This window comes from Macrosteles quadrilineatus, unplaced genomic scaffold (assembly GCF_028750875.1).
Source record: "Macrosteles quadrilineatus isolate MER2022 unplaced genomic scaffold, UCM_ALF_1.0 Scaffold_1__1_contigs__length_201487025, whole genome shotgun sequence".
Classification (NCBI taxonomy): domain Eukaryota; kingdom Metazoa; phylum Arthropoda; class Insecta; order Hemiptera; family Cicadellidae; genus Macrosteles; species Macrosteles quadrilineatus.
In genome coordinates this window covers 155874876-155900471 of record NW_026542594.1, presented here as the reverse complement: position 1 = coordinate 155900471, position 25596 = coordinate 155874876, and the positions used below count along the sequence as shown (strand labels likewise).

At 36.5% G+C, this 25596-nt stretch overlaps 1 protein-coding gene across 1 annotated transcript; it reads left to right on the top strand.

Moving 5' to 3' along the window:
• Positions 1–747: 747 nt before the first annotated feature.
• On the top strand, positions 748–24038 carry LOC128988067 (hexosaminidase D-like). The gene is made up of 7 exons (XM_054409260.1): positions 748–978; positions 1316–1473; positions 1791–2120; positions 17692–17940; positions 19221–19462; positions 19934–20237; positions 20362–24038. Exons 1-7 carry the CDS (start codon positions 756–758, stop codon positions 20707–20709), a joined length of 1854 nt encoding a protein of 617 aa, XP_054265235.1. The 5' UTR covers positions 748–755; the 3' UTR covers positions 20710–24038.
• The last annotated feature ends 1558 nt before the right edge of the window (positions 24039–25596 follow it).

The following is a 25596-nucleotide window of genomic DNA, read 5'->3' as shown; positions in this document are numbered from 1 at the left end:
TGAAGCTGGCAGGGTCGTACGCTGGACGCCTGAGGCTGACAGTATGGAGGCGCAAGTCCACACTACTAGGAGCGGCCATGGCACTGGCACTGATAGTACTATGTATGTTACAGAGGCACACTGAGATGAAGCTGGCAGGGTCGTACGCTGGACGGCTGAGGCTGACAGTATGGAGGCGCAAGTCCACACTACTAGGGGCGGCCATGGCACTGGCACTGATAGTACTATGTATGTTACAGAGGCACACTGAGATGAAGCTGGCAGGGTCGTACGCTGGACGGCTGAGGCTGACAGTATGGAGGCGCAAGTCCACACTACTAGGGGCGGCCATGGCACTGGCACTGATAGTACTATGTATGTTACAGAGGCACACTGAGATGAAGCTGGCAGGGTCGTACGCTGGACGGCTGAGGCTGACAGTATGGAGGCGCAAGTCCACACTACTAGGGGCGGCCATGGCACTGGCACTGATAGTACTATGTATGTTACAGAGGCACACTGAGATGAAGCTGGCAGGGTCGTACGCTGGACGGCTGAGGCTGACAGTATGGAGGCGCAAGTCCACACTACTAGGGGCGGCCATGGCACTGGCACTGATAGTACTATGTATGTTACAGAGGCACACTGAGATGAAGCTGGCAGGGTCGTACGCTGGACGGCTGAGGCTGACAGTATGGAGGCGCAAGTCCACACTACTAGGGGCGGCCATGGCACTGGCACTGATAGTACTATGTATGTTACAGAGGCACACTGAGATGAAGCTGGCAGGGTCGTACGCTGGACGGCTGAGGCTGACAGTATGGAGGCGCAAGTCCACACTACTAGGGGCGGCCATGGCACTGGCACTGATAGTACTGTGTCTACAGTACAATGTTGCCAAGGAGGTGGTAGACGTTCCTCCAGCCCCCCAGATGGATGACTTGGGCAATGACGCCCATGCCAACAGTGTGCAGTTTGTGGCAAACTTGCCTGTCACAGGTACCTTTCTACACATTTTAATTATTTTATTTTTAAAAACCAAAGTTTCTCAACATTTGAATGTTAGGCAACATACAAATTTACAAACCGTTTAAATTAGTTCAATTACCCCGCTGGCAAATGCCATTTATTTGGGAAACAGTCAGTAAACATGATTCACAAACAAATGTCCCGGCATGGACATAGCTTTATGATTAGTCGAAAGAAAGAAATTGTACAATTTAGAATGATTTGATTCTGTGTGATTCATCCTGTTTAATAAGGACCTTAGCTGTATGTCATTGTCATATACAGTGACATTGTGGACGTGGTTGATTATAATAAAGTGCTGATACAGGGGCAGCCTTGAGGATGGAGGGTGCAGAGCTGGTGGACTCTGCCAATGGAGACATCAGTTATGGCAATAACCTCATATACTCAGGCTTGGATGCAAAGTTCAACTATGTTCCTCCGCAGAGACTGATACACCTGGACCTCAAGGGAGCTCCTCCCAAGGTACCTTACATTGTACTTTGCCTTAGTGATCCTAATAATAACAAATGATTTCAAGCAATTTACTTTGACACTTCAGTTAACATTTCAGAAATACAAACATTACAAAATCATGAATACTCTGGATACAAAGACAAACAGACAAATCCTACAGAGCCAATTAATTAAACAAACACTTTTATCTTCGATCGCACTTAAAATGTTTTACATCAATAGAATTTCTAGCATTTTCAGAAAAAAAATTTTGTCAATGTTTAATATCCCTCCTTCCTAGTGATATGATTCCTGTCCAGTATGTTTACCCAGTTGCGTGTCTGCAGGTGTCGTACCTCAAGCGGTTGTTGGCCCTGGCCAGAGAGATGGGTGCCACGGGTGTGTTGCTGGAGTGGGAGGATATGTTCCCCTGGTCCGACACCCTGTCTCCCCTCGCTGCCACCAACGCCTACACACGTCGCGATGTCGATGAGATCGTGGAGGCTGCAAGATCCGTCCACCTTGAGATCATTCCACTGGTCCAAACCTTTGGACATGTTGAGTTTGCACTCAAGCACAAAGAGTTCTCCGGTCTGCGGGAAGTACCAGATTCTCCTCAGGCCCTCTGTCCGTCTCTGAACGCTTCAGTTGATTTTGTTTATCACATGATTGATCAGGTGACTGAATACTATTGACTTTCAGAAATCTATATTTAAAATAGGGCTTAGTTGTATATGTATAAGCCACTCACAGATTGAGCTACAGTCAAAATTCTATTTTCTCTCTTAAATTCATACACTATAATAGCTTAAAATATACAAGTTTACGATAAGTTAACCTTTTAGTTTGGCTTGGTTGAAGAGTTAGTACACCGTCACAAAACAATTGACTACAGAAGCAGTTCACTTCGTCTAAGGCTCAATACAACCTTGTTCATTTTCATTAAAAAAACTGGATACAGTACACTTTAACTTAGAAATGTCAATGAGAATGTACAATATAGCGTCGTAGATTGATGAATAATATAATTACCTAGAGTTAGGATTTATTAAACGTAAAGTAAGACATGAAATGAAAACTAAAATTATATAAACAAATAATAGAAAAATGGACATAAAAATGTCCAAACATGTGTACATCTGCTACAATGTTTCTGCTACACACAACAAAGAACAATTAAGGAACGCGGCAGCGTTCCGCCCCGCCAAGTCCCCCAGCGGTACACAGCTGCTGCAGTGTATATATACTTGACGTGACAAAGTGGCTTTTTCACTCGTCTATAGCTCTGAAGAAACAAAAGCTATTAAAATAATTGTTCATCTATTGGATAGGGGCACTCATCCTCAACAAAATAAAAAAAAGAATTTAAAAAACTGTTGTGTTTGAGCCAAGAAAAACTAGTTTGAAAATTCACAAATTTTCCGTGTTCTCCTTCTCCTCCTTCTCCTTCTCCTTGAATGTTGACGGACCTACAGCCCAAACCACTGGCTCAATTTTAATGTTCTTTATGTTGTTTGAAAGCCCTTAACGTGTAGATGTGCCTTTTGAGGGTCTCAAGTCGGTGAGTTGAACCATAAACCCTTGGCAAGCCCTCAAAGTACGATTTTGGCCCATTTAAATAACATGGGATTAAAATCAAAACAAAAGAAGGACCAGCTGCGATTAAATCTCAATTAATTTAAATGTTAGAGAAATTCATAGGAACAGCTGAAAAATTATTTTAAAACTTTCATAAAGTATTTTTTCAGGTATACCGAATGATTTGAACTACTTACTATATAAAATTACTTAGAGCAGTGATATTCCCCGATACTTTCCATTGAAAAATGCAGTGTACCGATGGTACACTGGTACAGCAGTTCGTCATTTTTAACAGTTTAATACTACTTATCAAAACATATGAAACCTAGTAACTTGAAACTTAGTACTAGTACTAAGGTTTGTTTTATGTTTTGATACACTAAAACAAATAAAAGAATCGGGAAAGTCACTTTACGTATGTTAAACCAGCAATTAAAATGTAAATATAGGATTAATTAGTTTTTCAATATTCGTTTTGCCTTATGCTATTTCCAACAAACCTAAACTGTTTGATTACATTTTTACTTCTATAATAAGGGCTCAATTTACACTAGTCTTTAGATATACGGGTTTAATTATCAGAACACTTATGTAACACCAACGCATTTTATGTTGTTCAAGATGAACATTGCTGAATTTACAGCCCCAGACACAGAACCTATATTAATGGATGATGACTAGATTATACAGTTTCAAAGTGTGTGTTTAGTTTAAAATAAACATATTCTTGACAAAATCATAAATAGAAACAACCACCCTGTTGACTATACGTTTAACACATGTTTTCAAAAACTTCCAACGTAGCAATTTTTGTTAAATAGTAATTTTGGTAGGTGTGTCAAAAAGTTTTTAATTGGTTTATAGCAGATAAGACCAAAAAATGTAGAATTTAGTTCTACACAAACAATATTATTGAAATGAAATGAGATGTAGTTGTGCCGTGGTCTATATATTTCACCCAAACTATTTATAACCATTTTTAATTACCAGCTGTAAATAAAAAAAATTTGATGTCTTGTTTATTTTTACAAAAAGAGCAGCATTGTTTATGTTTAGTGAAGAGATCTAGTTCAAGAACATTGAGATGATTGAGAACATTTCTTAGGATCATTTGGTAAGATACCACGTCCATGTTTTAATTGCATTTACTTTCTTTCTAATCTAACATCAGTATGCCTTCTAAAGAAAGACTGGCAAGAAAAAGAAAACAAGAATGGTATTTAGAAAACGCCCCTGCTATAAAAAAAAGAAAAACAGAAGAAGCTAGCATACAATCCACTAATAAGAGTTCTACTTCTAAAGCTTGGTACCTTGAACATGTTAAAGGAGAAAAATCCAAAGCCAGAAAACGTTATCTAGCTAATATTGAAACTAAGAGGTTAAGAAAAAGTGTGCAGTACAGTGCTAATCCTGAACCTCACAGAGCTAGGTTGCGGCAGCAATATTCTGCTAATCCTGAGCCACACAAGGCTAGGAAGCGTCAGCAGTATTCTACTGATCCTGAGCCACACAAGACTAGAGTGCGTCAGCAGTATTCTACTGATCCTGAGCCACACAAGGCTAGGAAGCGTCAGCAGTATTCTACTGATCCTGAGCCACACAAGACTAGGAAGCGTCAGCAGTATTCTACTGATCCTGAGCCACACAAGGCTAGAGTGCGTCAGAAATACTCTACTGATCCAGAATATTATAAAGCTAAACAACGTTTAAACTACGGTGCAAAACAAGAAATGAAACAATCTAATCGCAGGAGACGTTACAAAGTACTTTGTGCAAAACACCCTGGCCACTTTCGCTTGCGATATAAACTTAAGGTTTTTCACGAAAGGGTGCGAAAGTGTGCAGCCTATCAAAGCAGACGCTTTTTTTTTAGAAATAGATCTGATGGGAAAAGAAAATCATTACAAAATGCAAAAAGGAAAATTAAAAAAACTGTTGCAGCTTCACATATTTTCTTGGGGAAAATAAATTGTGAGAAAATAGCCAGACTTATAGCAAAGAAAATACTTGAGCAAGGTTATACTAAAAGGTTGCTAAGGGCTAAAGAGCTCTTGAAATGGGTGTTGCATGCTTATAAAAATTACAAAAACAATTTCCTTAAGCTATTTGTTAGCCTGCAAAATCGTGCTAAAGAGTCTCTTGCTAAGCTATCTGCAACAAGCACGTTTGAAGACAATGTTGAGGCGTTGTGTGGGCACAGTCTTCATGTTTCCACGTCGGAGCCTTATTTGTGGGAGTTTACGTATAGAGTGTTTCCTGGTAAACAAATAACTGTTGGTAATGAGCCCAGCACAGCTCATAGTTCTCCAAAGAAACAGTGGAAATGCAACTCAGATATGTGCTTCATTGAGCCTGACCACTTAGAGCAACTTAAATCTCTTTACAATGAAATAGTTGCCAGCTCTCTCACTAAAGGTTCTAAGCTTATTGTCAGCATGGGAGAGCACTCATGTCAAAGTGGTGTATCATCTCGTGTAGGTGTTCATCCTCACTCTTTGGACTGTTACTCAGGAGCATGTGTTTCGAAACTTCCTTTTCTGAGAACAATCTATCCTCACTTTCCTGCAATTCGTAGTCTTGTCTCCAAAATTTACCGACTGTTGAAAATAACTAAGAAGATTATGCTAATTAAAAATGGTATTCTTAACGTGCAGGTGAACGTGTTGTTTTCGATAGAAAGGGAATTTAAAGAGCAAACAAAAGCCTTTCTTACAGATGACACAAGTGAAAGCAAGGTCCCTGAATCTGAGTCTCAGTTGTTCGAAAAATATCAAAAAGCATTTGAGGCATTGGAGAAGCGTTCTTCTGAAACGCCAGTGTTTCCCTGTGTCTCATGCGATAAGTTGTTTAGTAAGCAGCAAGTAAGCCTTTTGAAAAACCTAAAAAATCAAATTGTAGGACACATATGGAAAAGAATAAAAGACATAAAGAAAGAAGAGTGCAAAACAGGATGGATTTGTCGGGGCTGCCTCGAAAAACTAAGGAAAGGTCAGATGCCTCCTACTTGCATTCTTAACGATCTCTATGTTTGTGCGCAGCCGAAAGAGCTAACTTGCCTTAACAGTTATGAAAAAGTTTTAATTCAGAGAGCCAAAGCATTTCAGGTTGTTACAAAAATGAACACAGTTGGGAAAAGAACAAGTCGAGCTCAGCAACAAATTTCTAAAGTCGTTGGAAGAAGTTTTCATTTGCCACTACCCCTTCAAGAAACCCTGCAAAAATTGCCCAAACCAAGTGACCCTCTGAATCCAAACCACGAGCTGTACGTTTTGGTCAGAGGGGTACCGACCAAAGCAAAGAAAGTTTGGCAAATGTTGGTTAGTGTGGATAAGGTACACGCAGCCTTAATTTTCTTAAAGAAAAACAACGCTCATTATGGTAGCATCGTACTACCTACAGATCCAGAAGGACTCTTCAACCTTAATGATGACACAAATTTGTTTCAATCTACCCATCAAAACGAACTGCCACCTCAGGAAATACTACATAGACGTGCTATATTAACTCAGGTAACTCACGAGGAATGGGATTCAGAAGAGTCTCACTATACAATCCACGCTCTTCATGAGTCAAAATCTTATAGTGATGACACCGAGCTCTATAAGATGCTGAAAGTGAATGAACCTCCGATTAGTCATGAAAACAAAGAGATTGACGTGCTTTGTTTCCCTGATTTGTATCCCGAAGGTAAATTTGGCCAGTTTCATTCCAGAGAAACCAAACTCAATTCTGCTGAATTTATCAAATGTCGGTTGCTTTCAAAGCATTCTCAGTTCAGACTGAATCAGCAGTAGGCTACCTTTTTTATTTGCTGCACGATGCAAACCTTCGGCAGTTAAGACAAGGAGTATTTCACAAGCTCAACGTCACTGGATTCAGTGGCTCTCTTAGTGCTAGAGACTGTTTGAACAACCTTGCATCGGGAGAATTAGAGGGGAACCTGACATCAGTATTCTCCAAACTCAGGAACACTAGCCAGTACTGGATACAGCCTAGAAATGATGTCAATTGCATGGCCCAGCATTATGGACCAGCTACATGGTTTTTAACCATAAGCCCAAGCGATTGGAACTGGGATGACATGGCATTGTTCATTAGGGAAGTAAACCGGAGTGTTCCAGGCGCAGAAAAAAAACAAACTAGTGAACTTGTGGCTATGGATCCTATCAGTGCGTCAAGGTTTATCCATATAAAGTTCAAGGCAATGTTGGATTTTATTGTCTCTGATGCTGCTCCTTTAGGAAAAGTAAGTCACTACTTCTACAGGCGAGAATACCAAAGCAGAGGTCTCCAACATTTCCATCTTCTTCTGTGGGTTGAAAATGCTCCTGTAATGGGGACGTCCAGCAACGCAGAAGTAGCCGACTTTATCCTTAAGTACATTACTTGCAAGGTTCCAAATGCATCCGTTTCCCCTACTCTCAACAACAGAGTTACAAGTTACCAAATGCATCACCACAACTCGTACTGTATGCGGACAAAGAAAACCAAAACCGGGTTTCGTAAGGCTTGTCGTTTCGGGTTTCCCCGGCCTATCACAGGGAATCTTGTTCTGCGTGACGTTGTCGAGTCTGTAGCTGGCAGAAAAGCTCTCAAGTCTAAGTCACGTCTTTATGACCTACCCAGAACACCAAGAGAAAGCTTTGTCAATGACTACAACCCGGCCGTGTTGCTAGCTTGGAATGGAAACGTGGACATCCAGTATGTAGGTGAAAGCACTTCTATCCTACATTGGTATGTCACAAAGTACACTACCAAAAGTGAACAAAGTCATGCTGGACAAGTTTTTACAGAGATTAATTCTACAAAATCATTAGCTAGTAGACTGTTTAACGTTGGCCTTAGAGCTTTAAACAACCGTGAGTGTGGTTCTTTAGAAGCCAGTGACACACTGTTGGGCATTCCATTGTACGGCACGGACCCGGAGACAACAATAAGATGGTTAGATGTAGGCATGACCAGACGCAAAAGACTACAAAAAATCGACAAGATACGAAATATGGACCCAAGTTCGACGAACATATTCTACGAGTCGTGGGTTGACGACCACTACCCAACTAGACCAGATGAACTTGAAGATATGAACTTATACGACTTTGTGAGATGGTACGATATAGCTGCTCAACCACCTAAAGGCGACCGTGAAGTGCATAAGTTGAATTCAGGCAAATTCCTCACTAAAAGAGTCAGACCATGCTTACTGAATCACTATAAGTACAGCCCCACTCAGGATCCTGAAAAATACTACCATGCATTACTTCTTATGTTTCTTTGTTGGAGATCAACTGATGAGCTGAAAGAGTCTCATGAAACATACACAGATGCTTTTATGGCCAAGCAGACACTTCTCACTCAAGCCTTCAAATATGACAAACGTTTAAAAGACATAATTGCGGCATCGGAGAATGCAAGAGACAAAATTCAAAACCGAGTTGAAGAGATCAATGCAGAAGAAGGAGAGGTTGCTGATCCATCCAATATAGCCTTTCAGCCCTTTAATGAACCTGTACCCGCATCCCAGCCTGCCAGGGACAGCAATTGGGCTCCCAATGACGAGCCGTTTGAGACAAAATACCAAAAACTCAACGATGACCAAAAGAGAGTGTTTGATTATGTCAAACGAGCTGTTGCAAACTCTGATGGGACAGATAAATATCTGAGACATTTTGTAAGTGGTGTGGGAGGTACTGGTAAGAGTTTTCTCATCAAAACTATCAGCTCTTGGACTAAAAAATGTCTTCAAGCCTCCACATCAATATCAGCTCCCACAGGACTAAGTGCTTACAACATCAATGGTTCTACGATCTACAAAGTGTTTCAGCTGCCAGTTGAGCATGGAAAAACTCCAAAGTACAAAGCTCTTACTGATGATGTTTTAAAAATGTTGAGATCCAACCTGAAAGATGTGGTGCTCTTCATAATAGACGAAGTGTCCATGGTCTCTAATCTAACATTGATGTACATAAATCTCAGATTGTGTGAAATATTCAACACCTCAGACCAAAGTAACGGCTGGTTTGGTAAAAAACATATACTGCTCTTTGGAGACCTTTTGCAACTTCCACCAGTACATGAAGACTCCCCATTCATTGAACTTGACAGTGGCAAACTTAGTTCTTTTGTTGGCTCTCTGTCTTGTGTTAACATCTGGTCTGAACAGTTCTCTTATGATGAACTTACTACAAACATGCGACAAGCTCAAGATTCTAAGTTTGCTGATGTGTTAAGCAAAGTCAGAGTAGGCAATATGACCGTTGAGGACATCCGTCTAATTGAAAGCAAGAAAATACATCTTAATGGAAAAACTGCTTCGGAAAACCTTTCTCTACTAGGAGATTACTTGTCTGCTTTACCCAACAATTCTGTGTGCCTTTGTTCAACTGGTTACCAATGCTCCATAATAAATGATGAAATGGTCAATAGAATAAGCGGTCCTGTCGTTAACTTGGTTGCAAAAGACTCAGTTGACTGTCTACCTCGTCAACAAAACAAAGTTAAAAAGATACTGTCATCTTACAACTCTGACTGCAGCAGAACGGCTGGTATGGAGAAAATTATTCCTATTAAGGTTGGTGCTAAAGTTATGTTGCGCAGAAACATTGATGTCACTGTGGGGCTAGTTAACTCCGCCATAGGAACAGTAACGGGGTTGAGGTTTAATACAGACAATTCTGATGATGTAGACTCAGTGACAATTAACTTTGATTGTGGCATTACCCATCACCTACAGCGAGTAAACGTCAAGTTTCAAGTGATGGATAACGCATTTGTGTATCGAGAGCAATTCCCGATATCAATGTCCTATGCGGTTACAATTCACAAATGCCAGGGCCTCAGCTTAAATAGCGTAATAATTGATATTGGGGAGTCCATATTTACATGTGGCCAATCATATGTTGCCTTGTCACGAGTGACTTCATTAGAAGGGCTTCATCTTATTAACTTTAACCCAAGAGATGTGAAGCCTCAGAAATCCGCCATTCTCGAATACAACAGACTAAGGCAGAAGTACAAATCTGATCTTCCACTTTACAACACAAGTTGTGACTCCTCTTCGGCTCCTTATGTGAGAGACAGGAAGTGATGCCAGACCAAAAATGTCGAAAAAGTGCAGGATGAGAGTACAAAACCAGTACCCTCTGCAAAGACTACCGGAAGATCGAGAGTTCAGTCAACTTTAGCTTAGCATTAAGAGGGTTTAAGAACAATGATCGTGTGTCATGTTATGCGAATGTTGCAGTTCAGATGCTGTATTCTGTTCCGTACATCAGAGAGATAATAAAGAACTCGGAACTAATTTGTCCTCAGTTAAAACAACATCTTCATGATTACGAAGTGTCTCCCTCGGAGGTTGTTTTAGATACAGTGATTTTAAGAAACCTCCCTAACAACAATACATATACCCTGACAGAGCAGCAAGACTGTGCTTTGTTCTTGCTGGACTTATTGGAGACCAACAAGGGCATTATAGAAGCCATCTCATACAGCACGGTGAAAACCACAAAATGCCAGCACTGTCATTACACATTCACAGGGCAAGAGGAGACAGGCAATATAATCAGAATCCCCGTGGTGGCTGGTAAAGTAACACTACGAAATCTGTTAAGCCTTACGATGAACGACCACTGGGAGCCCTTGTTGGATTATGTGTGCAGTAATGCTGAATGCGGCCAACGAGGATCGAGCCTGGGCAAAGTACACGTCACGAAGTCAAACCGCTGTGTTCTCTTACAGTTTTTAATATTCAACAACAACTTACAAAAGATTACCACAACAAACATAGCAGGAGTCCCAAGTGCTCAAGTGACTATAGGTACTAAAACATACAGACCTACAGCAGCAATCTTTCATCACGGAGATACAATATCACGAGGCCATTACACTTGTACCATGAAGACAGCTTCAGGTTGGACAACAGCCAATGATGAACAAATATCAAACCAAAGATGGCCCATTGGTTCAAAGAATCTGTACATGCTGTTATTAACAGAACAGTAGAGGCAGCAGTTATTACTTTGTTACTAATAAAATTTATTTTAATTTTTTTTTTCAAAGAAAATAGAATTTTTATTTTAACTGTTAATTTTCTACAAAAATAAATAAAATCTAACAAAAAACCACTAAGTGGTAATACTTTCCCCGCCAAGTCAGCAATCCAAAAAAGATAATAAATCATTGTTTTTTTCCGCCAAGAAAAACAATGTAATGTATGGCTTGTTAAATACTTCAAAACATCAATGGCATCTTTGCAATGGCAAAAGTTTACTGTTAATTTATTTTCTGTAGTAAAATTACATCATTTTGTTGGTTTCTACTTTTATTTTTTATTTTTAAATCACCAAGTTTGGCAACTTGGCGGCAGACTTTTGCTCGATCACTTTAAAAAATACCATAAAATTAGTTTCATTGAGCAAGTATCTCTCCCATTAGTACATTGCTAGGTGATAGCTTATTTTTAAAAAAAGACCTTATTTGAGCCACATTTCATAAAATCATAATAATGATGGTTTTATATTTACTGATTACCTCGAAATTATTATACTTAGTTAGTTGGACTAATTAATTAGAGAAGTTGATTTATGAAATTATCCTCAAACGTAACTTTAATGAAAAAACCAAGCAAAAGTCTGCCGCCAAGGTGCCAAACTTGGTGATTTTAAAAATAAAAAATAAAAGTAGAAACCAACAAAATGATGTAATTTTACTACAGAAAATAAATTAACAGTAAACTTTTGCCATTGCAAAGATGCCATTGATGTTTTGAAGTATTTAACAAGCCATACATTACATTGTTTTTCTTGGCGGAAAAAAACAATGATTTATTATCTTTTTTGGATTGCTGACTTGGCGGGGAAAGTATTACCACTTAGTGGTTTTTTGTTAGATTAATTATAGTGGGGGAATGGCATGTCCAGTTTAGTATTATGCATAGTCAAAGTCAAAGACTATACTTAGTTAAATGCAACAGTTATTAACAACACAATAACTGAACAAACACAATATGTTCTCAAACAACAATGGTACATCATAATGTGATTTGTACAGATAAAGTGTGATTTGATTACTTCTGTGTTTCAGCCAAGCTATATATTCCCTGATACTCATATTACACATTAAAACAGTCACAGTTGGGTTGTCTAACTCAGTGTATTGTAGTAATGTACAATAGAAATGTGTTATTACTTTTTAAAATTATCTTTTAATAGTCATATTTTATTTGAGAATAGTTTCTCATCACAGAATAGATGCGCTACCACAAACCATTGGCAGACTTGCTGAGTTATTTATAGAACATTTTTGTTGCCTAATAGAATGTGGAGTAGTTTTGATAGCTTAGCCTAAAATTACATTTATATTATTATTTCAATACATCTGTTAAGAGCAAAAGTTAACTATTAAGGTGTATTGCTAGCATGCAAGAAGGATTGGTACGAGCCCTCAACATTTTGAAAGAAACTACTTTATCTCAGAAGTGAAATTAGTGATTCTTCCATTCAAAATGGAAACTTACGTATACTGTAATTCTATATTTTAAAAATTTAATAGATAAAAATATTATTTTTTATGTTTTTGGTTGCAATTTTAATAAAATACCAATGCATTACCAGGCAAATCCGTAATGTCTAGTAATATGTGTCTGGACAAAATATTACTAAGTTTAAAAAAACTTAACACAAAGGGATGGTTCATGAATGATTGATGAAGCAGCTGGTGCCATTGGCTGATTATCAACACCTGCCATGGCTCTTGTCTTCCAACCATTATATTAACTTCATTTACAATCTGAATTTTACTGAATCGAGTATTACTTTCATCAGTAATAATCATAATGGTAAGCTTATTATTGTTTTGAATAACTTGTTTTTAGTATAAAGATGAATTATTGCAGTTTAATTAATACTTGAATACTTTTCTTTGAAATGGCAACCATACAAAGTAGGTATTTTAAGCCAAGTATGAATGGAGATGAGTGTAGGATGAGTGGCGCGATCTTGTAGTCTTGTTAGTGACTAAGGCCGACATATTCCTTAGACACAGCTGTTAATTAATAGCCCATACAGCTAATGGCAAATAAGGGACCTACAGTTTATAGTGAAAATTTAGTGTAACCAGTTATGTGTGTTAAGTGGTAAGACAATTATGGAGGAATGTGCCAATCTAATATTGTGGTTAACTGGGGTTTCAGAATTGTATTTTAACTTAGCAAACTCCATTCAACCCCAACATAAGATAAACTGACTATTACATCTTTGGTTCTTTCCCTTTTTGTTTCTAAATTGCATACTTTGATGGTATGACAAATTCTAAAAGTTTCTTTGATTATGCATTTGTTCCACATGAATTCAACATCATTACTACTTCTCAGAGCGATTCTGTTTTATTATGTGGAGGATTTCCATTATTATTTGCAATATTTTGTTTGCTTTGGATCATGAGTTAATTGTAATATCTCTTACATTAAAACAGCCCAGCAACACTGTCAAAGCCATTCAGTAGTGTGGGTATATGTTAGTTGTTATGCATGATGATGAGTTTGCCAAGCCCTGATTAGTGTTCAGCTCAGGTATGCATATTAGACATGTCCACAGCCAATGTGAATCGTGAATGCACACAATATGCATAGCTTGTATGCCTCCAATATATCAATACATTGCTTGTACATACATTCAGACATATATCACATAGATTCTGATTTAGTATGTAGTACTAGCAAACCCGTTGTTGCTTCGCTCACAAAAATTTAAATAAAAAAAGTTTAAAAGCCATTCGGGCAGAGCCCTGATGCAATTTCTTGAAAACACTTAAGTTATTATTGCACACCTAGAGGTTGATTGGAACCTCCATGTCAATTCCTGAGTTTTATGGCTTGTAGTTTTTGAGATATAGTGATCAGTGAGTCGGTGGTATTTGACTTTTTTAAGTATAAGAAGATTAACATATTGCAGTAAATGATTAAGGGGCTGTTCATTGCTACTGATTACTAAGGACTCATTCAAGTATGACTTACACATTCAGCTTATTTGTTTTTTCCAAATATTGTACAGTATTAATATTCACACAGTTAATAGAGTATATTAGATTGTGTCATTATAAGGGTTTAAAATGGAGATAACATTTATCTCTGTTAATGGGACAAAGGAATTCTTTTTGAGTTTCACTTCTGATTAGGCATTTTGCAATCTTTACTTATCCTTAATGAGTATGTTTCCGCTGACAACTTTTATACATTATAACGAATATGATTATTGTCTTAAAGCAGTGAAGGAAATATAAAAAAAGGTAGAACTAAATCAAAAATGGATTGGGCTTTGATCAAAGCAATATAAAAACATAGCTCTTTATAAAAACACCAGTCTTGTAAAAGCCATAAATCTAGAGATAATTTGCCTTCCTCTGATACCTGGAAGCCACAGCCTGTGTTTAATGCAGTATTGCATGTCTATACACAATTTGGCTCAATCATTTACAATTTTAAAAATAACATCAATATTATCTCCGTTGTAGGCTGCTATTGGTCATTATTTGCCCCTCTACCATTAGACCATTACAAGTTGTGTTTGTACATTATGTACACAATGTGTTCTTAAAGATTGTGTAGTATTTTCAAAGGATATTAGAGATATTTTCCAAAAGTCATGGCTTCTTAGTAGAATTAGTAGATACCTATTTACAATTGATTGTAGGCTGTCATCCATTGATTTTGCTTAAAAAAAGAACTGATATTGTTCATTCAATTTTTTTATTTTTACAGTTTTTTAAGAGTATATTTTTTGGTGGTTGGTAAACATTTTTTCATGTTTTTTTTTTGTATATTCAAAAAGTGTGAGTCTATGTGGTGGGAATTAATATAACTGTTTCCGGCATGTGAAATATTTATGAGTAAATTTAAACTTTTAAAAACTGCAGATTGTTATTTAGAAGTTTAACCATTTCACATATGTACGGGCTCCTGACAGCTAAAATACCTAATCTTATGAACAGAGGTCTACAGCCTTTTTTGTTTGAAACTTTAACAATGTCTTTATATACATTCTTATACATACAGGGTGGTAAAAAAGTCCCTGGACAGTTAAATATTTTAAAAAATAATGAAGATAGAGCTACAATACTTGGTACAAAGTTACAGGGCATAAAACTCTATTTTAACACATATTCAGTGATCCAATAACTCTTCAGGGGGACGGCCCACAAGGAGTCGGAAGAAAATCTTAAATGGAAGCATAGGTCAATATGCACATCAAATTAAAGGTCATTTTTAATAGAATACAATGCCGCAAACCGCACTTCAAAAGGTTGATCCAGCGCAAAATGGCAGATGTTCAAAGATTCATTTAATTAACATTGCTATTATACGCTTTCTCCTCAGGGGGCACAGCCCTAGGAATCGGAAGAAAATTGTTAACGTAAAAATAGGTCGATATGCACATAAAATTAAAGGTCTTCACTTGTAGATTACAATGCCGTAAATTCAAGCTCAAAAAAATGCCTGAGTAAAAAATGGCAGTCGTTCAAAGATTCAAAATGGCGGATTCAAGAAATCTTTGAACATCTGCCATTTTGCGCAGGATCAACCTTTTGAAGTGCGGTTTGCGGCATTGTATTTTACTAAAAAAGACCTTTACTTTGATGTGCATATTGACCTATGCTTCCATTTAAGATTTTCTTCCAACTCCTTGTGGGCCGTCCTCCTGAAGAGTTATTGGATCACTGAATATGTGTTAAAATAGAGTTTTATGCCCTGTAACTTTGTACCAAGTATTGTAGCTCTATCTTCATTATTTTTTAAAATATTTAACTGTCCAGGGACTTTTTTACCACCCTGTATATATGATTCTTTATTTAAAAAACAAACTATGTGATAAACAATTTTTTTAATCTAGCACTTAATAATTTGAAATCATTTTCACCATTCAACTTAATTTAGTGATGTAGAATATAAAATATAATAATAATCCTAAGGAAATATAAACATTAAATAAAGGAAGATAGGGTTCTTAGTACAAAACATTTTGTGTAACAAAAACCGCTTGGTTTCTTGCAATTTGATACAATGAGATCCTTTGAAGAAACAAGGAAAATGTCTTATTTAATTAAATGTAACAACAAGTTATCTTTGTTAAGGATCGCCACTAAGTCTAAAATTGAATGTTTATTTTGCAGTTTTCTTTGCTTTGAAATGTTATTCAAAACTCTGTGCTTAATGTAATATTTTATTTATTAGCTTAGATTGGTAATTTTATTCTTATAATATAAAATAAGTACTTTCATTATTTTTTTCATTTTGTACTTTTATAAACTCCAAATGCAGTAGCACGAGGGCTAATTATGACACCATGATGTTATGCAAGTACCATATCAATCAGTGTTTGCCAGTCAGTACTTGTTGTCCTAAACTGATAATTTTATCTTAACAGGAAAGGAAGCAATGGTCTGTGATAGTGACCATGTCTAATATTTACGTAATGGAAATAAACTCCATGCTCTTATCATTTTAAATTTTTTGTCAGTTTCAATTAATTTGTTGAGTATTTTTTATACCTTAAATAGACTAATGAAGTATCTTCTCAGCTTTCACTCTGTATACAAGCATTGAATGTCGGGGAACATGTTACTTAGATGTCATTTCTTATCAAGCCTTCATGCGCTTATCCAATCAAGTGCACAACTTTGATTAGAGTGAAACACTTGGTATCAGTATGTGATATTTTGTGAATCCAATGAATAGAATTAAATTGACTAAATAAGGATTTTACATAGTGCTTTATCAAACTTTGGCTTTTAAAGTTGAAAAACAAGGGAACAACCAACTTGTAGACAAGATGGTGTTTGTAAATGCACAGCTAAGTTTTTTGGAAACAATTTAATTTTATCTCAAAAGCTTTGTTAACAATTTTGAAACAACAATTTAATTTATAATAGCCGAAAGCCTAGAGTATCACAAGTAATGTCCACTGGTTTATCTAGCTGGAGAATGCAGTAGTTTTGTTGATCACTCAAACCAAAATTTGTAATTGTACCAGATTTTCCGTCCTGGCTCTGACTCGTATTTGTAGTGAATGGCTCGACTTTTCTCAAGCCATAATCATATGTAACATTATCCATCTTTCCATGTCCGATGAACATACAAATATATATTATATCAAGCAGCTCTGGTGACCAATCACAAAACCAATTTTCAAAATAGTTTGTTCACTACAGTTTATCAGCCACAAACACAAAGCTTCATTGATAGTCTACCCCTCTCTGTAATGCACAATCTACAGAGTAATCAGTTCCTCTGTTCACAAGTGTACACTAAGTTGGCAAGTCTGAAGTCCAACTGGAGAGACCTGGTTGGGTTTTCTCTTCAGTGCAATGCTGATACAGATTGTTCACTGATTGACTTGACTTGCAGTTATCTCCTCTGGGTGCATAGGGCATTCAGAAGAGCTCTCCATCAACAGATTTGTCACAGCCTCAACACGAATTGTCATTTTAACAATTCAATAAACTGGGAAAAACATAAGTGTTTACACTGAAAAAAAAAAAAACATTTTCAATGTGAAACTGGGGAATGCAATATTGAAAATTTTTACATGTTGTTCATGTGTGATAAAAAAGATAATTTCAGAATACATTTATATTGAGCCTCAAAATAATTATGTACTAACAATGTTTCTTTTACAGGTTATGGCTGTACACAATAACATTCGGTTCATCCATATAGGCTGTGATGAAGTTTTCCAAATGGGTGAATGTTCTCGCTGTCGCACCCAGACTCGTGACAATCTGTTCCTGACGCACGTGACAAAGGTCGCACGCTACGTGAGGTCCAAGTACACCAATGTCGTGCCTCTGGTGTGGGACGATATGTTACGTCACCTGCCTCCCATCAGCATGGAACAGTCCAAGATAGGCGAACTTGTAGAACCAATGGTAAGCACAATCAAAACTGTTAGTAGGTTACATCAAATGATTATGCTGGTGCCAACAATACAGGTGTGTCCTAGCATAATGGTTTTGGGGCCCCTCTTTAAGTTATATTTTTAAAGGAAATACCTTTTTGAGAGTAAATTGTGTATTACATGATCTCATCATTTAGAAGGTATAGTGTTAACTTGAACTTGAAGCTTCGTTTGTTTATGTATTTTGGTCTCTCTCATCTCTGCTTGGCTGTTGGGCAGCTTTTCACACTCAGAATCTAGAATAGTTGCCACACTCATAATAGTTTTCTTACATTTGTTTTTGCACTTAAGTTCTACAGACATTGTTTATAACTGATCATAATAATTAAAAGAATTATTACACTTTTTGCTTTTTTTAGTCATATTTTTAGTCAAAGAGCAACAATAACAGTAATTATCATAAAATGGTCTGTATTACCTCTCCGCCAATGATCCTATTGTCGTCTTAGGTGACTGGTTTCGGGATTAAAATCCCTTCATCAGGCGGTTAAAATGTCATATCACTCAAATTGAGGTCTTCGGTAATCACAAAAACACACACATAAAACACGAAACACAATTTGAGTGATATGACATTATAACCGCCTGATGATGGGATTTTAATCCCAAACAGGTCGCCTAAGACGATAATAGGGTCATTGATGGACAGGTAATATAAACAATTTTATTCAACAAGTGATCCTGGGACACTAATCATAACCAATTATCAGCATGTATACCCATTTCAAAATAGGAACTATTTTCTTTTACAAAATCTGGTAATAATTGCAAGTTATTCATATTTTTGATTTGCTCGGCTTGGGGGCCATCATGTGCCAGGAAGTCTGCAGAGGCCACAAAACCCACAAAACACAACATTTGTTCCCAATACTAGCTAGTATACCATGTAAATATCTCTCTCACCACTGCATTTCTCACCATCAAAGATGTGTTTCTTGATGTATTTTCTAGAACGAACATTAACGTATAGATCAATACCTCACCGATCACATAAAATATAAGTGTAGATTGTAGAGGATTTACCTTAATTTTCTATGATTAGCTGTGCTGTGCATTACTGTCATTCTTAACCACTCCCCTCCGATCTGACACTGTTTTAAACAAAAGAAAACTCAAACTTATTGTAGGTACTTACTTTGGGTAAAACTTCCAAAAATTGAATACATAAAAGTAAAACACCCTTAATAAATTCATAACATATTTCTAATTCCTTGACTTAACTTGACATGATATACCTTGCCCCTTGTACAGGTGTGGGTGTACGCAGAGGATGTGTACAGGTTCGTCCCGACCAGTGTGTGGGAGAAGTACGCAGCAATGTTCCCACGGGTCTGGGCCGCAAGTGCATTCAAGGGAGCGTTTGGAGAGACATTGTATGTTCCCAATGTAAAACGTCACTTGGAGAACAACCTGCGATGGCTGCAAGTAATGGCTGCGGAGGGACCAAAGTTTAAGGGGGGATTCCAAGGGATTGCCGTCACCGGCTGGCAGAGGTATTTTTTCTGTTTCATTAGCCTTGGGCTTAAGATATTTTGTTTTATTGGTATTCATCAAATATTTACAGAGAGGAGCAAGCTTAGATTGCAGGCCTTTGGTCCCCGGAGTCCAGGGCTCAAATCCCCCAATCACCAATCTATGTGAAAATGCTGCAACCCTTCAGGCCTAGCTTGAAGAAATCTGTAAAACAGGTCTTGTATTGAGCTAAGATATAAAGAAGGGTGCTGGTTTTGTATTTAGTTTTTTTATACTGATTTATCAGCATTGTTAGTTAGGTATTCTATTTTCTTGCCAAACCAAGATATAAATTAAGTCCTTTGGTCGGGCTTTATCCTTTCCACAATAATAGAATACTATACACAATTTATGGCAACAGTTTCTTAAATTATTTTTAACAAATTGATTATTATTAATTGTTATTGACATTCAATAACCTATAGATTTTTTAACTTTTGTTATCTGCGCAGGTATGACCACTTTGCCGTGCTGTGTGAGCTGATGCCCTCAGCTGTGCCGTCCCTGGCTGTGAATCTGTTGGCTACCAGTCACGGCTACTTCAACCAAAGTCTCCGGGCCAGACTGAGCTCTGGGCTGAGTTGTGGAGTCTTTGGTCCGCAACCTCAGCAGGACCGAGGTGTCTTTCTCAACCTCAACAACGACCCCTTCCTCTGGGACCAGTTCTCACGCTGTGCTTTCCCCGGACACAGCTTCTTCAAGCTGCTCTACAGGCTTAATGGTCTGGAGCGTGAAGTCAACGAACTTTATGTTTCGGTGAGTTTTGAGTGATGTGGATATCCCTGACAATACACTGCTCCTGTAGAATTTTCTGGAATAATTTACTTTATGAATGTGTATTTGCTTTTTATTGATGTTTACTTGTTTTATTTGTGCACAGGTGAGACAGAGCAAGGGTTGGATGACTGCTTACAACGTGAGGACCAACTTCACCAGTCCTCTAAGGATAGACGAGTTGTTGGCAGACCAGCCGAGACTGTACCACTCTCTCACCACCCTGATCCGCTCAGTCAAGGATGCGCTGTCGGAGGTGTACGACGCCTACACAGTCGCTGAGTGGATCGAACAGAAGCTGTACCCCATGGTGCAGCAGCTGGAGGAGATGCAGCGAGATGCTACGATGCTCAAGTCCTTCCGAGTGTGGCCCAAGAGGCCGTTCGCACCTCTGCGGGACCTAGAGAGATTGGGAGTTCCCATGCCCGACAATGTCATCCCTCCGCCTGGATGAGTTTACTAATGGCGTCAACGCCTCCTACAAACTCATACTTAATTATGTAAAACTTGTGAAAATACAAAGTGACATAGTGGCCAGTACGTATTGGCAAAATATGATTGATTTATAGCAACATTATAATCACGTCTATTTTCATCCAAAAGTTTGTATTGTATAGTAAAGTGTGCCTGGGACACTAATTTGAAAAAAGTTTGGTTGAACATTGAGGATAAAAAAACATGTGATATAATGTTATTACTGACTTGCATGGCTGATCTGTTTAGTTTTATTTATAACTGTAAATATTAGGGTAATCTAAACTGACTTGGTACTAAGATTTTTTTACTTTCTTTTTCATACGATCATGAAACTATGACTGTTTGTAGTGACTTGGCGATTCTACGTGTTGTACATTGATGATATACATAAGTGATTGTAGATATCTCCAGCTCTCTGGAAATGTGATTTAATAATGCAGGTTTTAACTTTACATTTAGGGCATTTTAGTTTTACTGTAGTTTAAACCTTATTTGTAGGGTATACTATAAAATACACACGAAATGTGCATTGACAAAAATACAAGTTTAAGGATTGTATCCTCGAATTATGTCATATACAGAGTTTTTAAAGTTTATTGCAGTATACAATTTGTCTGGTTAATTAGGGCTTTCATATAATCTGTATAATTTGTTTTTACAGTTTTTGTTAGAATTTGTGTAATGTATGTTTACTTGTTCAACGCCCATATTTCACAACCACGTTCACCTGGGTATTTTTACAGAAATAATTTACCCATAATACATAAGTCAAAATATTTAGTATGAGACCTTGTCTCCTGAAATCAAAACTCTGTATCCCTGTAATAAAACAATTTGGGCTAAAACATGTATAAGTTTTGCAATTAATGCTAAGAAGAGACACCCCACCCCTAGAAATGGTTGCCAAAGTAATAATCAGTATTTCTGGTACTGTAATAATGTAGTCCATAGTAAGTCATAAAATCTACGCCTTTCGTATAATTAATTCTATGCCCAGCATTGTTGTGAGTTGAGTTTGGATGGATAATATTTATTTGAATTTATTCAATAATAATTCTGAGAACAGACCATTCAAAAATATTACTATATATAGTTTCTTTTTAACACACTACTTGTCCATCAATCAAAATGAGTTATTGTTTTTATTTACGAATTTAATATTGACAAGAAGTAAACTCATTTTTTTGCCTATTATAATTAATTATACTGTATACAACTATTTAATACGTTTCAGTGTATTTGATTGTAAAATTATAACAAGCATTAGTTAAAATTAATATCTTTGAAATCTACATAATTATAATTTTAAGAACCCATGTTTAAATACTTTTTATATTGTAAAAGCAGACATATTTTATTTAAGAGGCTGTGATTTTTATTAAGTTGAAGTTATTAAAAACTAACCGCTTTAGTTTCCGCCAAGGAAAGTTTTTATATTTTGTATATTTAAAATAATGTATTTTAGTGATAGCATTATTTTGTAGTAGTATTGTGTTGATAAAAAAATGTACTTGAACCTACTCAAAATGGAATTATACTATAGAATTATTGTAGAATTACTTTAAGTAAATCAATCAATATTGGAGTAATGGTTTTGTCACCACTAGGTAAAAATACAGTTGTTTCCTTGCCTTATCAGGACCAAAGATTATTTTTGTTTCTTTTAAAGTATCAATTGCTATGAATATTTGCTGGTAATTACTAATTACCAATAAAATCAGTTACATAAATGAAACCTTCAACTTGGCCTACCAAGTAATTCATTTGTCATGTTGATGCAATACAACCTGTGCATTTTGGTTTTAGTTGAATTAAAAACGCTGTAGACTACATAATTGTTAAATAAATACCCAATATTCTGATTTCTTAATTGATCTGCATTTTTATTATAACACATAATAATAAAATTCAGGGACTAATGTTAAATTACTGTCATGGTGAATTTCGTTTATACTATTTCTATTATATTCTGACCAGGGTCGGCTGTATTATAACATGTACAGATGGATTGTGTATATTAGGTTACATTCTAATTTTAATGTACATATTGCCACAAGCAAGCTGATCATGACTAGTTTAATGATATTCCTGAATGTTTTCTCTGGACAAATTGATAAAATCTATGTTCATCTTTACTATCTGAATGTTTCCCAAAGATGTGGCTTGTACACTCAGTTTTTTGCTATCAACAAACGTCTCGTGAAGGCCCATTCCTTGCGGAGAGTTATAAAGTAATGTCATTTATTTTAATACAGTATGACACAATGTCAACTCAATAATTTAATCTCTAGGTAGGGGTTACTTAAACAGTGACATAATTATATATAACTTTCTGACTCCTTATTACATACCTTTTTTATATAGGTACACAGTACAGTAGACTCCCTCTTATCTGGACACCTTTTAACCGGACATCGGTTTAACTGGACTACACTCGACGGAAATGACATCTCTTTGACCGGAAAATTTTTATCAGCACATTAGTTTAACCGGACTATATTGGCTGGTCATGAGCGGTACTGAAACGACTGTTCTCGTGGGAAAGATTTGAGACCAGTGATGACATGTCTAAATACAATGCTCTCCTAAATTTAAGCCAAATATCACAGTAAACGGTCCGTTTTAACGAGTTTTTTGGGATGTCAGCTTAACCGGAAAAACCGTTATCCGGACTGGCCTCGGTCCCGAGGAGTCCAGATAAGAGGGAGTCTACTGTTGAAAGAATACCCGTACCAATATGTTTTAAGTGGCGACATTAATATACTTCGTTTTACGGGTTCTCACCAGTGTCTGAGCCACCAAAACAGACTGATAATATAGATAATCATGTAAGATTCAGACAAATATTACAGTTAAAAAAAAATTTGAAACTTACTCAGAAATTATATTCTGAAATACAGACATCTAAGGAAGCAAAGATACAGCTGTTCCAATATACAAGAATTGTCATGTAAATGATCCCTAATGTGTTGTAAACTATCCCCTCCCATGAATAGGCTCAAAAGAAACATTAAACTTAAATTTAGCCTAACCTAAATGTTTTTCTTTTGCTATATTCAATTGGGTAATTGCGTTTTTTTAAGTATACAGTAGTGTACAATTAATTTTACCGCCCTTAATATTTTTAAAAATTGTTCTTTGGTTAATATTTTATATACGTTTTTTGTAAGTTATGTTTCCAGTGTTGATAGCTTCAAACTGAGTCAATCAAAAGAGTGTTCTCTGCAGTGTTTCAGTAGATATTTTTCCACTTGATATGTTGACATTTAACTCAATGTTTAGTTAACAATAAATGAGATTAGACAATGTCATCTAGTGTTTTCCAACCCATTTTGATAATTAAAACTGTGAAACCTTAAGATTAACAAAAATGTCAATATTATTTTCTTATAAAGCAGTATGATGAACATCTGTTCATCAGGGGTTCTACTGCATTAATATTCTTACATTCAAACTGTTCATTTGGTCCATACACAAAGGTTTTATACTGCAGTGTGTAAATATCTAGCACTTTTTTTTATTAACAATGTAAATAACGTGTTTAAGAATCTTCATGAAGAATTTAGTAAATTCTTTATTTTGTGATTCATTTTGGGCATTTTGCCAGCTAAGCTGGCATCGTTATTTATTTTTTTTTTTATGTGTCTGACAAAAAGGCCTCTTAAATAAAAACATTATAAAATATTGGTTTTAATGTTTAAATTTATATATTTAAGAATATTTGAAAAACTGTTCTCTGTGCTATTTTTATTTACACTGCAAAAAGTAAAATACGTTTAGATCCAAAATCCATGAAATTCAAACAATTATAAATAAAACACCCCTGCCATAGAAAACCTATGAGAAATAGTTAATCAACATTTAATGGTCATTTCAATGATCAATATGTTGTATTGATATCGTTGCATGGGGTGGGGATGCTGCAATATTAAGATGACCAAGCAAATCATCCGCCTGATTGGATTTTCAGAAAAATATTTCTTCAAAAATGTAAAATTTATTTAAATATTGTTACGGTTAACGAGTACATAGGTTTGCTGCTACAGCGAGGTACCTAAAAAAGTATGTCTTACTCTCCCCCCATTTTCTTAGTATATGGAGAAAGTATTGATTTTGTCAACATGTTTGAGTTTTGTGTGGATATGGAGATTCAGATTGATAGTTCCGTTATAATCTGATCATGGTTTAAAAAAATTGTGCATAAATTTTAAAATAATGAATTAATTATTTCAATGAAAGAGGAAGCCTTCTAAGAACTAACTTACTCAATATAAGATATCTGAGGTCTACCATAGCGAAGTAAGGTAGGTATAAAGAAAATATTCAATAGCAGGCTACACTCAGTGGTGTCTAGGGCAAAGTCCAACACCACCCTGACCCTCCTCGCCCTCATATATCGCCATCGGTTGTTTCAAAATAAATATCGAAGTTTTAATGCTTTAGCACTTTTTTCCAAATGACACATCAAATGGAAAAAGCAACTCAAAGAGTTTAGGCTTTCCATTGACACATTGATTAACATAATCAATCCAGTAGAACTGTAGATTTAGTACAAAGCTTCAAAAGAACTCTAGCTTGGTATTTTTTCACCACTATAAATTCGGAGGCTGCTTAACTTTTTTGCAAATAACTTTTAATTGGTGAGGAAATCGACCAAAATGGATGATAATATTCTGAAAGAGGAATAACATTTCCTACATTACTATTAACCATTTCTTGAAAATACTCAATAAAGGCTGCCAAATCTGCCTCCAAATAAAAATGTGCCACGTGACGATGTGTCATATATAGCGGGAAGTTTAATGTAAAAGACATAAAGTAGCCTATCAAGAGTTAAAACCCTGCTATTTATTTTTAAACAACC

What these genes read in the sequence shown, in the direction of transcription:
- LOC128988067 (XM_054409260.1), top strand. Translation starts at nt 756, where the DNA reads ATGAAGCTGGCAGGGTCGTACGCTGGACGGCTGAGGCTGACAGTATGG. An exon ending in GCGAACTTGTAGAACCAATG is followed by an intron (nt 17,941 to 19,220) that starts GTAAGCACAATC and finishes CCCCTTGTACAG; the next exon opens with GTGTGGGTGTACGCAGAGGA. An exon ending in GCCGTCACCGGCTGGCAGAG is followed by an intron (nt 19,463 to 19,933) that starts GTATTTTTTCTG and finishes TTATCTGCGCAG; the next exon opens with GTATGACCACTTTGCCGTGC.